This window comes from Phymastichus coffea, unplaced genomic scaffold (assembly GCF_024137745.1).
Source record: "Phymastichus coffea isolate CEN01 unplaced genomic scaffold, Cenicafe_Pcof_1.1 PCOF00071, whole genome shotgun sequence".
Taxonomy (NCBI): domain Eukaryota; kingdom Metazoa; phylum Arthropoda; class Insecta; order Hymenoptera; family Eulophidae; genus Phymastichus; species Phymastichus coffea.
In genome coordinates this window covers 551,964-568,272 of record NW_026706882.1, presented here as the reverse complement: position 1 = coordinate 568,272, position 16,309 = coordinate 551,964, and the positions used below count along the sequence as shown (strand labels likewise).

Below are 16,309 nucleotides of genomic sequence, written 5' to 3'. Positions count from 1 at the left end.
ATTCAAATAAATTTTGCAATTTAATGTTACTTGTTTTCAAATTCGATTGTCTACAAGAAAAAATCTATGGTCAATCTTCTACAACAATGATTCGAGCTAGATCCCGTGCAAAAAATAGGAAGGAGGAAGTAGAAATCGATTGATCCCGCTCGAATTAGCCGCCGGGCAATTGAGAAAACTCGTCTCGAGCGACGAAGAAAGGACGATTGGCTGAATGCGCAGCAAAGGCGAACCAATGGGAAACGTGACCGCGGGTCCTTTTAACGAACTCTTTTTTTTTTCTCTTTCTTTCTTCGCTTCCCCTACTTACCTTCTTTTCCTTGCGACACGCCAAACTAACTTGTAATTTCGCTCGAGTTAAGAAGCTGCTAGTTTCGCTCTTTGAATTGAGATTCTTATTTTCCTTGTGCGGTCCCATTGGGTTTTTCGTTTTGGAAATTGAAAAATCATCATTGCCAAATGTTCACTGTTGAAAGAGTATATTTGGACTTGAGAAAGAATCGAGCGTTTCAGTAATTCATATCATTATTGGTATAAGTAGTGGATGTTAAAATGTTTCGACTTGAGTTTGCCACTATAGAAACAAATAAATACTCTGTAACCGTTTCACAATGCACACAGCTGTGACTGGCAAAAGAGTACTTCAACGTTCAGGGCCACTCAAAGTAAATTTACGTCTCTCGTAAAATACCCTGTCAGAAGCAAACGCGTCCACATCCAACTTGCGGTCTACTTTCACGCATCCAATTAATGCTCCTTCCTAGCTGCGTGCGAAGATTAAGCTTATTGCACCTTTTTTGTCGATCCTTTTTATTTTGCTATATGCCGTTGACAGCGAACAAGCGATAAACGGCGTCCGAGCGTTACAAGTTAATTCCTCGTGCGCGCGCAAACTGCACGTGTCGCTTTGCCTGGGATTTATCCCAACTCTACGCCGAAAAGCCTATTGATATGAACGTTGTTCGGAACTGCAGTGACTGGTAAGCTCGTGATTTTTTTCTATGTTTGCATGTGACTTGTTTTTATTTTCTTTTTTTTTTGTCAACTGCGTTTTGATTCACGGAGAATTTTTTTTAAATATTTTTTTTAGTTTCAACGTAGTTTTTAGATTTGTTAACGGAATGGAATTTTCCAGCGAAAATGAAAAGATTAACGAAGAATTTATATTTTTTTTTAAACGCCATGATCCTTTCGTGATACGTTTATACTATTGATTTTTTGATGATTTTACATTTCTGTATACGGTATTAAATGAAATTATTATTTTTTACCCCTTATAATTGATAATATATGATTTGACAAAAAACACTTATAAGTATGTGTCAGTAACTTAGATATTTGAAAGTTAAGGGAAAAAAGAAAAGCATAAGTCGATGTGCAAGTCATTTCTTCATTAATAGTAAAATAACGATATTTTTGTCAATATTCTCTTCTCTTCCATAGATTCATTAAACTCGAAATTTATTCTACAAAGTATTCAAATATAACTCATCAAACATATTAACTCTAACCTGAATCTATAATTAAGTTTACTTTAAATTGAACTATTAATCATAATGTAAGGCCATAGAAACTACTGAAAAAAAAAAATTCAGTTATAGAAGTGTAAAGGAAACTTTTCGCAGAACAGAAGCACTCAATTTACTAGGTAAAATGATCTCGTTAGTTCAATTACTCGCGATAATATTCTCACGCGAACTATTTCAAACTTGCAGTTTTAACGCGCGAAACTCAAAAATGCAATCTCCACGTGGGTGCGCGCGCGCGCGCACCTGGGTCGTAAATTTACGAAGATTAACATTACAAAATACATGAGGTAAGTTAACTCGTGAAAAAAAAGAAGTATGATGAGGTTGGCAGCAAAAAAAAATATCTCGAGCGACGACGAGGACGATCCTAACGCTAATTAATCACTGAGTCGAGAGAGAAAAGTTTTTTTTTTATTTTGTTTCCCGGTTGCTCGTTAAACGCCTTCGCGTGCAACTTTAAAATGCTTCACCCCCCCCCCCCCCTCTTTTTTCCTAACCCAGTGTATATATACGTTTGCCCTCGTGAACTTTAACGACGTTTTAACTTTGATGAAGAGGACGGAATTAGAATTTTCCTTAATAACTTATTGAAGCTTGTTTGCCCCCTCCTAACTCTTTATGAATCTGAGCCCCTTCTTCGTCTTCCTTAATGTAATTAAGCTTGAAATTTTTTTGCTCGAAAAAAATGCAATAGCGCGTAGCATTCAGAGGCGAAAATCTATATCTCGCGCACCCGACCGTTTTCGCTGAGCGAGTAGTGCGTTTTTGCCGTGTCGGAGCAACAAACGCGAGCTAGTTCTGGAAAATCGTGGGATTCGTGCAAAAACAAACCACTCGCTGCCACGCGTTTTCACCTCATAAACCTCAAGCTTACGACGTCAAAGACGCGTTGGTAGATCTATAGAGACTCCCGGAATGGTACTTGCGCGCGGGCGAAAAAAAAATCGACGAGCATACCGGTATTAAAAAGGAATATTACGGAAAACCGAAAATAACGTTCGCCGCTCATTGTCCGGGACGGCAAACATCATGTGTAAGCATGCATTCCCGTCCCCGTTGGAATGTGGCCAACAGTGAAGCGTCGCGATCTGACCGACCGCCAACGAGCTGTGAAAGCGTCGTTATTTCGCGCTCCGAGGAGTCATATCAGCGCGCGATGTGCTAACTTGCTATATGAAGACGCGAATTTCTCGCGGCGCGGATTGCCGCGCGTGTGCGACGCTTGCTTGCGAGAGAAAATGATTTCCATTTAACTTCTCTTTAGTTTTCACGGTTGTTCCTCGGCATACATATCTCACTAATACTTCACCTCGGTTTTCGTTGTTGGTTACAGTTATGACTTCATCCCTGGTAAAAAAAACTCGTTAACGCTCATTAAAAATCGACAAAGTATAATTAACATTTAAGTAGATCAGAAACGCACTAATTAATCGATGCTCATAAACATTCAATTTCCATTATTAATTAACTAGGGATGATTTTCGAACTTGACTAATTTAGAAGAGCAAGGTAATCCCCCTCCTCCGATAAATGCAGGTGAGTATGTACACCATTCACATCGTAAATTTCGTTTATATCAGCGAGTATAGGTGAATAATGCATATATAGCGATACATATAATTCATGGCACTCGTGCGAACTCGTGCTACATCAATGAATATTCATTCGCGCAGTTCTGGTGGTAGTGGAGGATACGCCTAAGGTTTTAGTCATGTATAACGTGAATTTTACGTCTACTTGGATTATAAGCGTCGATATATATACATATATAAGCGCATCACGAGATGGGATTAAAAGATGTTTGGCTGAGATGCCACCTATCGTCGTTACACGTTAATATTACGTTGGGCTGAAAAATTTTTCAGCCCATCTAACCGGACTAGCCTTCGCTTCGCAAATTCATTTGTTGTACTGCTTAATTTTTCGTACTTTCGCGCAATGGAGGATTCCAATAAGATTTAATCAGCCTTCGAAACGCCCAATGCTGATTTTAAAGTGAACGTTATATGAGTTCAATAAGTGGATCGTTTACAAATTAAAATTATACATCGGGAGTGTGATATTAAATGTAGAAATTTGATTCACGAATACAGCTGAAATTCATTTTGAATGCGTTTTCATTACGACACGTCCAACCGAGCGAGTGCTATCCTCTATACGACATTTATCAAGCACTTTATTGACATTCACGTGCGTGGATCCTGCCGCACGCTGACAACTTTTGCATGTTATTACTCTAATGGGAACCAATAAATGCGACTTTTTCAAGTTTCGTCAGTCGAGCGTGCGAAACGAAATTATTTATGTACATTTGACGATTGGTATCGTCGTTTCGCTTGGCAGATTCAACGAAAACGTTAACATTTTTTGAACGCCAAGCGCTACGAAATAATATCGAAAATTTTCTCATATTTCTGTGAAAATGTTTTTCTCAGATTAAAGAAAACGTTCTTCATTGCGGACAAAACAATTTTTTTTAATTACAGCAATAATTGTTTCAGGCTACCGTGAATAGCAGGTCAAAATACAATCATAATAATTGAGACAATTTTTTGCACTTAATGAGATTTTTTTTAAGAACGCAACGTCAATTGAAAAGAAAAGTTTTATTCACGTTGAAAAAGTAGGATGAAACATAACGACGATAATTAACGCAGCTGCGTATACAGAACAACATCAATGAGTAAAAGTGGATAATCCATATACAGCGATGGCTGTTTATTAACTGTCCTCTCTCTGACTACGTACACACGCCGCATATGACAGTGCAAAGGGAGAGAGAGAGTCGAAATCTCATAATTAAATCCGTGAGACGCAGGCGCGTATCGAGGTAAAAGGGTTTTTACCGAAATTGCCGCTCCCGATTCAATTAATTACCGTACGATTTATTAACGGACTGGCCAAGCCTGCTGGATATATGTAATAATTGATTAATTCTACTCGATGCTTGCAATGTGTCCCGCGACTGCATTTTCGATGACGATGATTCGCCCGCACGGCGATATATGAGTGCAGTTCGATAATTGGGAGAAAATTCGTTGTCGCGCGCGCGAGCTGAACGGGCCGGAAAATGCCGCTTCTTTTTTCGAAAAACTTTATTTGCCAATCGGCCTAACGAGGATATCGTTTGTCATTGTGTTTCAGGCGATGAAGATGAGCAAAGTGGGAAACCAAACAAACTCCCAAGATCCACAGGCAGTCAACTCGCGAGTGTTTGTCGGGAACCTCAATACGTTTCAATGCAGCAAAACCGACGTGGAGAGGATGTTCCAGCGATACGGTCGTCTCGCAGGTATGCGCGACAATAACAATCTTTTTATCTTGCGATCCACGCGAGCGTGGCTGCGAATGGAGTATGTACACCATCCTCGGATGATTTCCCAAATCACGTCAGTCTCGCGTAGCGTCAATCACAATCAGCAAGGCATGTCTTCATTTCAGTAAGCATGTCTACTGCAATGTGTATCTGCATCCGATCAGCGGCTGTGTGTATGTTGGGCTGGATTAGCAGAATGTATTTCGACATACTACTGGGAATTACATTGTTTCGTTCTAATATTATAGTTTCAATTGGATAATTGGATGATACATTTTTATCCCGGAAATACAGCACTTTGTCTTCCATTCGGACGAGTTGTGGCATTATTTAAAGGCAAGTTACGTATCCAGGCGCTCGATCCTCAAAATAAAACGGAGATATTGATAACTTCCCGCAATCGAAATGTAGTTCGTAAATAATATCTGTAAATTACTTTCGAAACTTCTTAAAGGTGACTTTCTACCTTGAAAAGAATGTTTATTTTTACAAATTAACCGATTGATCGAGGCCAACTTATTCTTTTTGACTTTGCGTAAGAAGACTTTTACATAAATGTTCGAGAGAATAAGAATGGTTATTGTCAGACTCCCCTGTAGTTGGAAAAGTCTGACTAGATGAAATAAAAACAATTTATCTTTTTTATCAACAACACTACGTGCGGACAATTCGAAATTACACCTACGCGCATATACGCGCACATACATAGTTAATTAATTACGATGATAGGTCATTCGGGCTCGTAAACAAAATCCTATGCGTGCATTCAACGGGGAGAAATCCCCGAGTAGCCTGCTGGTAGCCGATAAACAGCTTACTTTTGCGCTCATGCTCACGCTCGTCTTTCGCGTGAAGAGAGCGGGGCAGCAATAAAGTGACCCCGAGGACAATAAGGGTTCCGACCCAACAAAGCTCTTCCCCGACCCGTTCGGTCGGTGGGGTGAGCCGCCTCTTTTTGGCCGTGCGCGAACGAAAGTGCCTGTCCGTTAAATTAGCGACGACGACCATTCAGTTGACACTCGACGTCCGCTTTAGCGAGACTATTGTGCGCGCTCGCGCGCGCGTGTGTTTTAGTGATATTTATTTAGATAGTTTCGTGCCATTGTAATCATGAATGAATGCGAGGTTACGTGCAATTTTTTGGCACGACAAAGCTCAAGTTCCACGAAAATGTAGCGTCGGACGATATGTAATTAATTTTTGACTGGCAGTTTTTCGATCAAAATACATTGCGAAGAAATGTATCTTGTCAAAAGATCTGACGTTCAATTTTGGAGCTGAACAAATTTAGTATAGCAAACATATTTTTAAATGACTCGTATAAGAAAAAACGACTTGCTTACAGGCATTTCCATGCATAAAGGATATGCATTCGTGCAGTTCACAAACCCGTTCGACGCCCGCAGTGCCTGCTTGGGAGAAGATGGCCGAACGGTACTCAGTCAAATTCTCGGTGAGTGTCAAAGACAAACTGTTATTTTGTGCGAATGAACTGCGTTCGAGTGAAAAGCGAAGTCATTTTAAAAGTCAACTGGAAATAAAGCGAAGGCTCGACATTATCGCGTTGAAAAAGTCTTGAGGACGGTCGTCAAACAGGGCGTAAACCGGCGAACAGCACGCGGCAAAATCCCGACGGCGAGACAGTCATCGGTCGACGAGCACTCGGGCGGACGACGCGCGGCGTTGCGGCATCTGGCTAAACAAGAGCGCGCGTCACGCACGACGCGCACTCGCCGATTATTATCAGCGACGCGCTACCAGGTGGTCCGCGAAGCGAAATCGCGACGTCGCGCGATTCGCGATCGCCTCGTTGTCGTTTGATCGCACAGCGTTCCGTTTTAATCGGCGCTCCCTTTAAGCTCGCCTCGTTTCGTCGTCATACGATCGGAACGTGCGATCGAGAACCGTAGGTGAAAAAAAAAGGTTCTCGCGCTAACTCAACGCAACGACTCAAATATTTCTTTGGACTAATGCAGAAGCCGTGTATCCACGATGACAACGACGAGGAGAAGCCGCGGGCCACGCGAGTCTCCGCCGCTTACCGCTATACTTTTCTTTCTCGAGCTTGTCCTTTTCTTTCGGACTTGTTTTTGCCCTCACCCCTCACCTTTATTCTCCCGTTACTCGCTTACCGTCAAATTATTTCTGGCTAGATTTGTAATCTTACGGAAAATAGGTAGGTGTGCAGAAATTTTATTTTCTAACTTTGTTCATGCTTAATAAGTAAAGATTGCGTATCCGTTTTCGCGATTATCTGTTGGACTTGCGTTTAAGCAGCATGTTCTTATCAATCTGCAAATATTGATTACCATGGAGGCTTGCAGTTAAAAAATTAATGAAATTAATTAAGAAAAAAAATCAGTATTGCGATTTTCAAAAAAAAGAAAAGAAAAAACGTCACTCAATTTGCTTCCACAAAAGCCAAGAGGCAAATATCCCTGTCGAGCGTGTGCTTGCAAGCACCCGACACCAACGTCGTCTGGCTTCCTACACCCTGTTTTCACGTACGTCATCGTGTACGCTGTATTTGTTTAATACCATGAAAAAAAACTCGTTAGGAAACTAGCCATCGAATTTTCTTGAAAAAAAAGAAAAGAAATACGGACCTTATTTTTTTTAGACAGACGCAGCTCACGGAAAGCCGTGTGGATTACATCCCTTCAAGAGTGTGAGTGTGTATATATATATGCAAGGCTTTTAACGCTCATTTGGTGCACGAGCGTCGAGACCATAAAGAGAACGCGCGAAGCTGGATTAAGCTGACGCGGACACAGACGCGCGCGTGGCGTGGTGATAATAAAAACTTTATTCGTAACGATACTCTCTTATACTTCTCCTTTTTTCACGCCTCCGTTACTGCGGACGGATTTCTTTTTTTTTGTTAGCATTCCGGGAGTGAATTTCATTTGATACAGTCTTCGAGTGATAATAATTTCAAGCAAACTATCGCGAAACAAACACGTTCTCCGTAATATTTCTACCAGCGACAGAAAAATCGTAAATACTGCGTTCGCGTCTTTTTAAATTCAGCGATCACCGCATCTATCTCGAAAGCTCTTCCATATTTGAAGAAGCATCCGCGCTGTTAAAAGGATCGCATCGGGGATAGTTTTTATCAATGAAATGGTGGAAGGACAGTATTCCATATCATATCGAGGACTGGGTGTACCTAAGAGCCTTTCAAGAAAATTAAACGCGAAAGGTAAGAAGATCACATGTACTCAGAGAGTGAGGATCGACTCGCCGTATATACCGATGGAACGAGTTTTTCAATGTAAACACATGGAACTTTTTCATTTTCTATATCTCGCGCTTGCATCTCTCTCTCTCTCTCTCTCTCTCTCTCTCTCTCCCTCTCGAAGAGTATTGCTTTCAGTTTTAATATGTACGTGGGTAATACTTTTATACAACAAACAATTTCCTCGCGATCATCAAAATCAAATATATATATATCACTTTTGCCAAGGGGGGTTTCTGCTGAAAATTGTAAATTTCCATTTGTGCGTTTATAACTCTGAAACTTTGGACATCTATTCTTCGTAAAATGATAAAAGTTTTATGCTTTCACCGAATTTTTTTTGTTTTCAAAACTCAATTTATAATAATATTAAATTCGAAGTGTTCCGCGTGCGTACTAATTTAACGAGAATTGTCGTTCGACGACTCATTTCCTTCAATAGAGTAAACTTTTTAAAAGTTACTTAAAATCTTTACCGAAACCCATCTCATACTGGAATAAACAATGAAATGCAAGTGATATTTTAAAAAATAAATGAAAAACTATTCTGTTTTCTGACATTTCATTAAATTTTTATGTAAGGCTTATTTTGACGAAGGAAGTGAATGAAAACTTGCTACTTGATTCTTCACAAATAAAAATAGAATCATAACAATTAGATCAGATACATCTCAAGATGTTCTTTTTATGAAGTAAAATAAGCTATTAAAATTTTAGAATCCTACATAGAGATTTTGTAATTTTATGTATAAGAATACGTGAACTAGTTGTCAAATTTAAGTGAGTACTCACTTTAATCTAAAGAAATTACTGTCAAATGCTAACAAATATCCACAGGCATGATCATGTTTCCACCAAAGCTTCGGCATTCATACTTGAAATATACACGCTGCAAGAGTAAGTTAAAGGGCATATAAGGAATAAAAAAAGAAGAGGAACGGAGAGAGTGAGAGAGCGTGCGAGCGCATCCGATAAGCCCATGCGGAATAATTCAGCGATACAGGAGAAATGCTCTAACGAGCTACTACTCTCCTCTCTCTTGTGCTCCCCAAGGCATCATAAGTCAAACGTACGTAGATACTATATACCGCAAGCCGAAAACTCCTATATGTGATCGTAATCTCCCGTGTCTACATATCTACCTATACACGTATAGTCGTATGGACGCAGCTGAGCCCTCCTCGTTCCTCCTCCGCTCCTCCCCTTTTTAGGTTATTTTAACGATATTTTTAGGGTCTCCTCCCAACTCCTCCTCGGCTCCTTAATGCTCCACCCCTATGTTTAAATGCAATTTCATCTATAAAACGGTAATTATGGTCATTAAAAACGATAGCTTGGCTATGAGTATTAAAATTTTTATTTATAATTTGGAGTATTACTGCAACTTTTATTTTTCTAAATCCAGAAATTTAATAATGATGTTATAATACAAACATCTGACAAATGATGATTAGGAATTGACTGCAAATCAAATTGTTAAAGAACGGTATAAAATTCCAGCAACATGGAAAGTTTTGATAATAAAATTTATATATTTTTGATTTCTAGTTCTTGGATTTTGTGGTAAAATATGGTGGAATGGATTTTCAATAGTAGTAGTACATTTAATGTATTTACGTGAAAACAAATTGTTAATAAAGAATTGATGATTTAGTTTTCATGATTAATCGAATACTAATTATGATCATTGTAAATCAATCACTGTGATTCTATTACGATTTACCGTGGTTTACAAAACGTCATAATTAGTATTATTTAAAAACTTGTACACAATCTATTGATTCTATCGTTTTTCTTTATCTGGAGAGTTGCGTTTTTAAATATTTTTCTCGTATCAGCGATGGTCGGTGAAATTTATTGCTGATTAAATATTGAATTTCTTAATTTGGAAATTTCTCATTCAAGTCGCGAAAGGACATCCGATTATAAACAGGAAATGGTCACGAATTCGAAGATCACGAGAAATTCGTTTTGTGCGTGCTGGCGATTCGATAAGAGTCCATCAAATTTAGATAAAAGTAACTAATGCGATCACCCCGGTTCCGAATCGTAAACCATCCCTTAAAACTCTCCGATTTCGGAAATGAACGACGAAGTCCGTAGATTATCAATTCAGAATAAAAAACTGATCATCTAAAATAACCTATACAATTTGTAGCCATAAAAATAACAGATAAAAGCCCACGTGCACCAGATGATTATCGTTCATTTGGAATATTCATAAAAGTTTTAAAAGACCAAGAAAGAACTTTGGTGTCTATATCATCATTTTTCAAACAAAAAGCTAAATATATATATATTGTATTGTCGAAAAAACGGATTGTACTATATTCACGCTCGTTTGAAGTCGTCGTCGTCAATAAAAATTCTGTGCGAGCGACGCAGATAAAACGCGTATCACGCGGACGATATCCATATATTTTCTTGTCCGCGCGCGACGAATGCTATTGCAGGATGTATATGCCCCGTTTCGTCGCGCGTTCGACTACATATGATTTTTTTTTGTTTTGATTTGATTATCCCGCGAACGAGAAGGATCGACATAGATAGCAGTTTTATATTGCCTTCGGCTGACTTTCAAATTTAAGTTGAACCTCGTTCTATATTTCAACGTATGAAGCTCTACGAGGTACCTCGTAGAATAATCTGCAGCTTGCGAACGAATTGTCTTTTTGAAAATTGCTTTATCTGATAACAGCACTACTCAATTTTCGAGTAGCCTTCTTACAATTTTTTTCGAAGTAAATCGTTACTTTTGTATTTTGCTATAATCAAAAATAATTCACCCAATGAAATGTTTCGAAGGTGGTCGCTTTAAAAATGTCGTTACAAAATAAAAAAAATGACGACAAAGAAGAAGCCGTGCGTTATTTAAAATTCGACGCGCCAACGTGAAATCAATGGAAGCTAAATCGCGAAGCTGAAATAAGCGAGCCGCAGCGGTCACAGCGGGAGGACCGGGTAGGACGAACTTTGAATGCCTTACCCTCATCATTTAACCGACGTGCAAAAAAGCCGCAGACTCTCCAATATTTGCGCCAGAGAGATAGGAGTTCAAACAAATCGACAGCAGCGCGTGAAAGTGAGAGGCTGACGCTTGATTAATAATACCCCAAGCATGATTTCCGCGGCTAAAGCAATTGAAGAGATATGAAAAGCCAGTTAGTTAGATGATCAAACTCTTCCGCTCCTCCGCCCCTCCACCCCCAAAGCTCGCTCTGCCGCAGTCGAGCAATTAATTAATATTTTCTAATTAACCCGAGCCTCATTGTTGCCTCGGTAATTGGATCGACGACAGCGCGAGAGAACTGTGTAGTTTGTGCGTGCCAGCGTGCGGCGCTTTTGAATTATATCTGCGGGCGAGGATATTGCCGTGAAAACGCGCGTCTCGCGCTTATTTCGATCAACGGCGCCGCGGAAATTCCAATCGGGAGCCGCGCCCGTCGCCCGAGAAAGGAACGGATGAATGAAAAACACACGTTGGCTACCACGACGAGCCGCTCGTCATTCGCAAAGCACTCGCTCGGCGCCTAAGTCTTTGTAGCAGTGCGCCGAGGAGCCCATATGTATACGCAACGCCCGCGTTCACGGCGCCCTCAAAGGGATCCGCGTTAATTCAGCCGGGCAATTACTCCTCTTTTGCATCCGCATTCTTGGCTTGCTGCCGTTTGCTTTGCCGTCCCGTAATTATTGCCGACACGCGCCGGCGCGAAAAATAGCAACAAGCGTCCCCCGCGCGCGAGTTTTTCTCTCCCTTTCGCGGTCTTTTGTCTGCGGAGGGGCTGTTGTGTTTTTTATTTCTTCTTCTCTCCTTTGTTCCCCTGAGCGTGCTCGCGCGTCTGTTTGCTTGAATGTTTAATTTGGGGAGTTGGCTGCTATTATAATTGGCCGTGGCAGTAGTTTTTGAGGCTTTGTACTGTATATCGGAATATTTTTGAATGCATCGCGGGAATAACTTTCGGGCAGGCTGAAGTTTTTTCTTTTTTTTTACCGAAAAGTCGCGAGGTTCAAGTGAACGAAATAACGTCGAATACGTTAATTATTTTCATTTGCCAAGTGAAAAAATCCGTATAATTGATTCGCTTTGCGTACTGCGCGAATGTCAAATGAGCTGTATCGAACAAGAAAATTGAGTGAAGATTCGAACGGAAAAGTCGATACATCGATGCGAAGCCTTCAAAGGGATGAAGCATGTTAATCCATCCACGCGTTTTCCCAAGTGAAAAGAAAAGAAAAAAAGAAACATTTTTTTTTCTCCCAGATGCGTGCTTAATCCCTTAAAAGCCAAGCTAAGCATCGTGGCGCTTATATAACAAGCTGCCAAACGCAGTTTCCACCCTCCTACGGCAAGTCGACTTTAATGAAACTTTCTTACGCACACGCGTTTTACCTCGTTATGTGTAAGACTCGCTCTACTTCGTTGTTGTTGAAAAAAAAAAGGAACTTTCGTTTTGTTTTGTCTGCCTTGTAATTGTTCGCGCTTTATGATCGCGCGAGAGTTGTGTGCAGCAGTTTATTAAAGTGGCCGCGCGCGGGCCTCTATACACCGGCGCGAGTGCTAATTTACTAAACGCTCGTAACGGTACTCTTTTTTTTATACAACCTTTTGTGTGTTTACTGCGTTGACGCTTGGAAAATAAGTTCAAACAGATTTTTCTAGCGCGTACAGTTGTGGAAAACGCTAATTTCTTTTTTTCATTTTTGTTCTGTAGTTGACCAGATTGTTGTTTTTAAAGAGCTGAATTTGCAAATTATTTTACGAATGTTCACGGTTGCATTTTGTAACTCGCTTATAGCTCGCTGAAAACAACCGAATCGTGCTTTTTAATTGAGATCAGTTATAAGCTATTGCAGGCACATTGCGAGAAACAAAAATTTTATTAAATCATCAGAATATTGCCAAACGAGTACTGTAGATTTTTTTTTCAACTTTTTTATAATTACAAACTTAGCTATCAAAAGTATTTCACCCTTTATGTAGCATTGAGTGTAAATGTTTTCAGTTTAAAACAAAAGCAAATAGACATTTCGTGTTTCAAGAAACTTTCTTGTTTTTGTTTTATTTTGAATTCTAAATTAAATTAAAAATTGAAAATTAAATTAAAAAAAAACTTGTTATGCAAACAATTGAATAACCATTTGCTTACAATGGAATATAATATTACTAAAAATAATAAAAATGTACTACGTATTTTAACAAAGAACACTTTTTATCTCAATTTTATAGTAGTACACGGTTCTTACGTTGTGTTGAATCATCCTTTTAAAAAAACCATTTGTCTTCAGAATTTTTTTTTTGCGTATTGTTACCATTCAATTCCATTTCATAACCAACATCAAAACTCACTCTCAAACAACAGAATGCAATCTTTCGCATGCCGTCTCAAGTCCATCTGAGTTTAAAATTTATTTCTTTCGCGCTATAGTCAAGAAAAAAAGAAGAGCCGATATGAAGTTTAGCTTACAGAAAGCAATAAATTACGTTAGAAGTTTCGCGTGAGTTTCATCGATTCGCGAAATCGAACTTGAAAATTAGATTTACAAGCGGGGGGCTTGGGGAGGGGGAAAAGTTGGCGCGGCTGTACATACACACAACCTATTGGTTTTTACTAAAGCCCCTTTCCAATCCTCTTTTTCTCACTCTCCATCGTACGCAGCCACTTGCTAAATCACTCAGTCGAGTCCAGATCTCTCTCTCTCTCTCTCTCCTCCTTCTCCTCCTCCTCTTTTTGGCCAATCGAGCAACATTCTCCGTATCAATCACTTCAAGTAGACTCCTATATATGTTTTCATTGGGAAATTTAAACAAGGCGATTATAAATATTTGGAGAGCTGTTCGATGAAGTAAGGGAAAAGGGTATCGCTGCGCAATTTCATTTGATGTTTATCAACAATACTATCCGCATCAAGCCGCACGAAGAGAGACATATTCAAAGTGAGTTCAACCGCAAGCCAACATTCAGTTGCGTGTGGCATCAACAACAAAGCTCAATGTCCCACAGCTCATTCGACTTTTTCCCATCAAAAGCTCGAAGCGCGCACGCGATCGTCGTCGCGCGCTACAGGTTCTGAAAACTTTTCGACCAGCAGTGCCCTCGTATCATGTTTGCGCTCGAGTGTGTAACATATGAAACTGAAAAGATATAAAGAGATGAATAAGTTGCTTTCAGAACCTTATCAAGTTTGAAAATTTATAGTTGAAAGTATGATAATATAGAAGAGTAATTTCGAAAATTGAACAACGATATTAGAGAGTATTATGTAGTTTGATTTTAAGTAACAATATTTCTTAAAATTATCAACAATTAGTTTTCTCGATATAGTTTCTAAAAATAAGATTTCGTTCTTATATTAACAAAAAGAAAAATTTAAATAGAAAGAAAATTAACAAAATTTAAACACTATATTTTACTGTGGAAAAAACTTTTTTCTGATTGAAAGACTATTTTTTGCGGTATACATCGCCATTGAATAATTGAATATCTCAAACTAGAGTATAGAAATTCACATTTGAAAAAAGTATTTGAAACTGACCTCGATAAATAAAAAAATTCTACTTTGTAATTCATTAGAGAAATTTTTACATACGTTTACATTTCAAATATAGTGTGTGCAAACGTTTGGACAAGTAGTATACATGTATTCGGGAGGATAACAAAAAACGCGATGCGAGTGTAACAACGAAGACAGAATATGTACACATATATATACACGAATAAAGAGAAAGAGAGGATAAAGGTGTGGTCTTATAACCCCCGCGGGAAATACGTCGCCCAGTATCTGAATAAATCGAAATACCCAAAGTGATTCGCGAAACTTAAATTAGTTTCCACACGGAGCTCTCCAACCAACGTCTTACGACTATACGCACATACACATACACACGAAAGGGTAAGACGAGGTGTAATGCTAAAAGACAACGAACTGCTGCTTCTGCGCTCGTAAGTAAAGAAAATGGAGAGACAGACTATAGTATTTGTTTAAATGTTGTGAATCATATATTAGCTAACTTTTTTTATCCGTGGCATTAGTTTGTTTTGAAATGTGGGAAATGTGTAAAGCAGAATCTTCTATTACTGAATTTACAATATCGTTAAATAAATTAATAAAAGTGTTTTCAATATCCTAGCTGTGAAGGTATATAATATTTCAAATTTGTTATTTAACGCCATGATTCTTATCCAATGGCAATTCATTTATAAAAAAGAAGTTGAATCCCGTAAACGGCTTCAAAATATGTTGAACGACGTTCGAATTTCATTCCCGATCGCTCGCTAGGTGTCGCGAACTCTGAAATTTTCACACATGCAATGAGAGCACGCGAGTCCATCCGATAACAGTCGGTTTGTCCCTCGCACGCGACCTCAGCGGTAAGAAAAATTGTTTTCCTTCGCACGCATAGCGCAGAACTCATTCCACCAGAATGTCAAACCCAAATCAACAGCAACAACAACAGCAGCAGCAGCCATCGCCAAAGAAAACAGCAGCAACCTCGCCAAAGAAAACAGCAGCAATCTCGCCGAAGAAAGCACAAGCTTCGGGTGGTTCACTGCCGAATTTCTCAACTCTACCAAACGCTTTCGGGAGAAAGAGGAAGCTTCCCCATCCACAGCCGCAGCAGCAGCAACAGCAACAACAACAACAACAACAGCAACAACAACAACGGCAGTCGCACTCAGCAGCAGCTAGCAAAGACTATAAGAAATGAATGAGTAGATAAATTTGCAGCTATCGGTACAAAAGAGTCGCTAGGGCGGTGCATGCGTGACGCACCACCGACAGACAGTGGCGAGTCTGGCGTACCCGAGCTCGAGGAGTAAATACCTCGCTAAATAAACCTGCTGTCGTTGTGGCCCGGAACGACACGTGAAAGCAGTTTAGGGTCCCGCCTTGGGTTACAGGACCTTATAAACAAATACTTTTGCATTCGCGCATCGGCCGTTAGACGACGCGTTTTCGTGCAACACGTCGTAATCCTCGCCATCCCTCTTTCTGTTAAATACTACTCAATTATTGCATAAGCGTGACTAAAGACGAGACGTTGCCAATTCGAATACACAAGAGGAATAAAGAATCGCAAAGAGGGAGGGGAGGGCTGCAAACTTCTGGCTAATTATTCAAAAAACAAGGAAGAGTCCCCCAGAGGAAAGACTTTTCGACGTAATTAGCGAGGCTTTATGGTGCACACCGTAGCGATCAACAATAAACGTTTTAATTGAATGCGGA

At 39.6% G+C, this 16,309-nt stretch overlaps 1 protein-coding gene across 3 annotated transcripts in view; it reads left to right on the top strand.

The window, feature by feature from the left end:
- LOC131667919 (uncharacterized) overlaps positions 1–16,309 on the top strand; it is a 206,395-nt gene that overhangs the window by 128,510 nt on the left and 61,576 nt on the right. For 2 of the 3 annotated variants that reach the window (XM_058941688.1, XM_058941687.1), the window contains exons 4-5: positions 4,674–4,821; positions 6,191–6,298. In XM_058941688.1, coding sequence (XP_058797671.1) covers positions 4,677–4,821; positions 6,191–6,298 — 253 coding nt within the window. In that variant the 5' untranslated portion in view covers positions 4,674–4,676. Of the gene's footprint in view, positions 1–4,664; positions 4,822–6,190; positions 6,299–16,309 lie in introns of those variants that run through there. The other variant, XM_058941689.1, reaches the window with a different exon arrangement.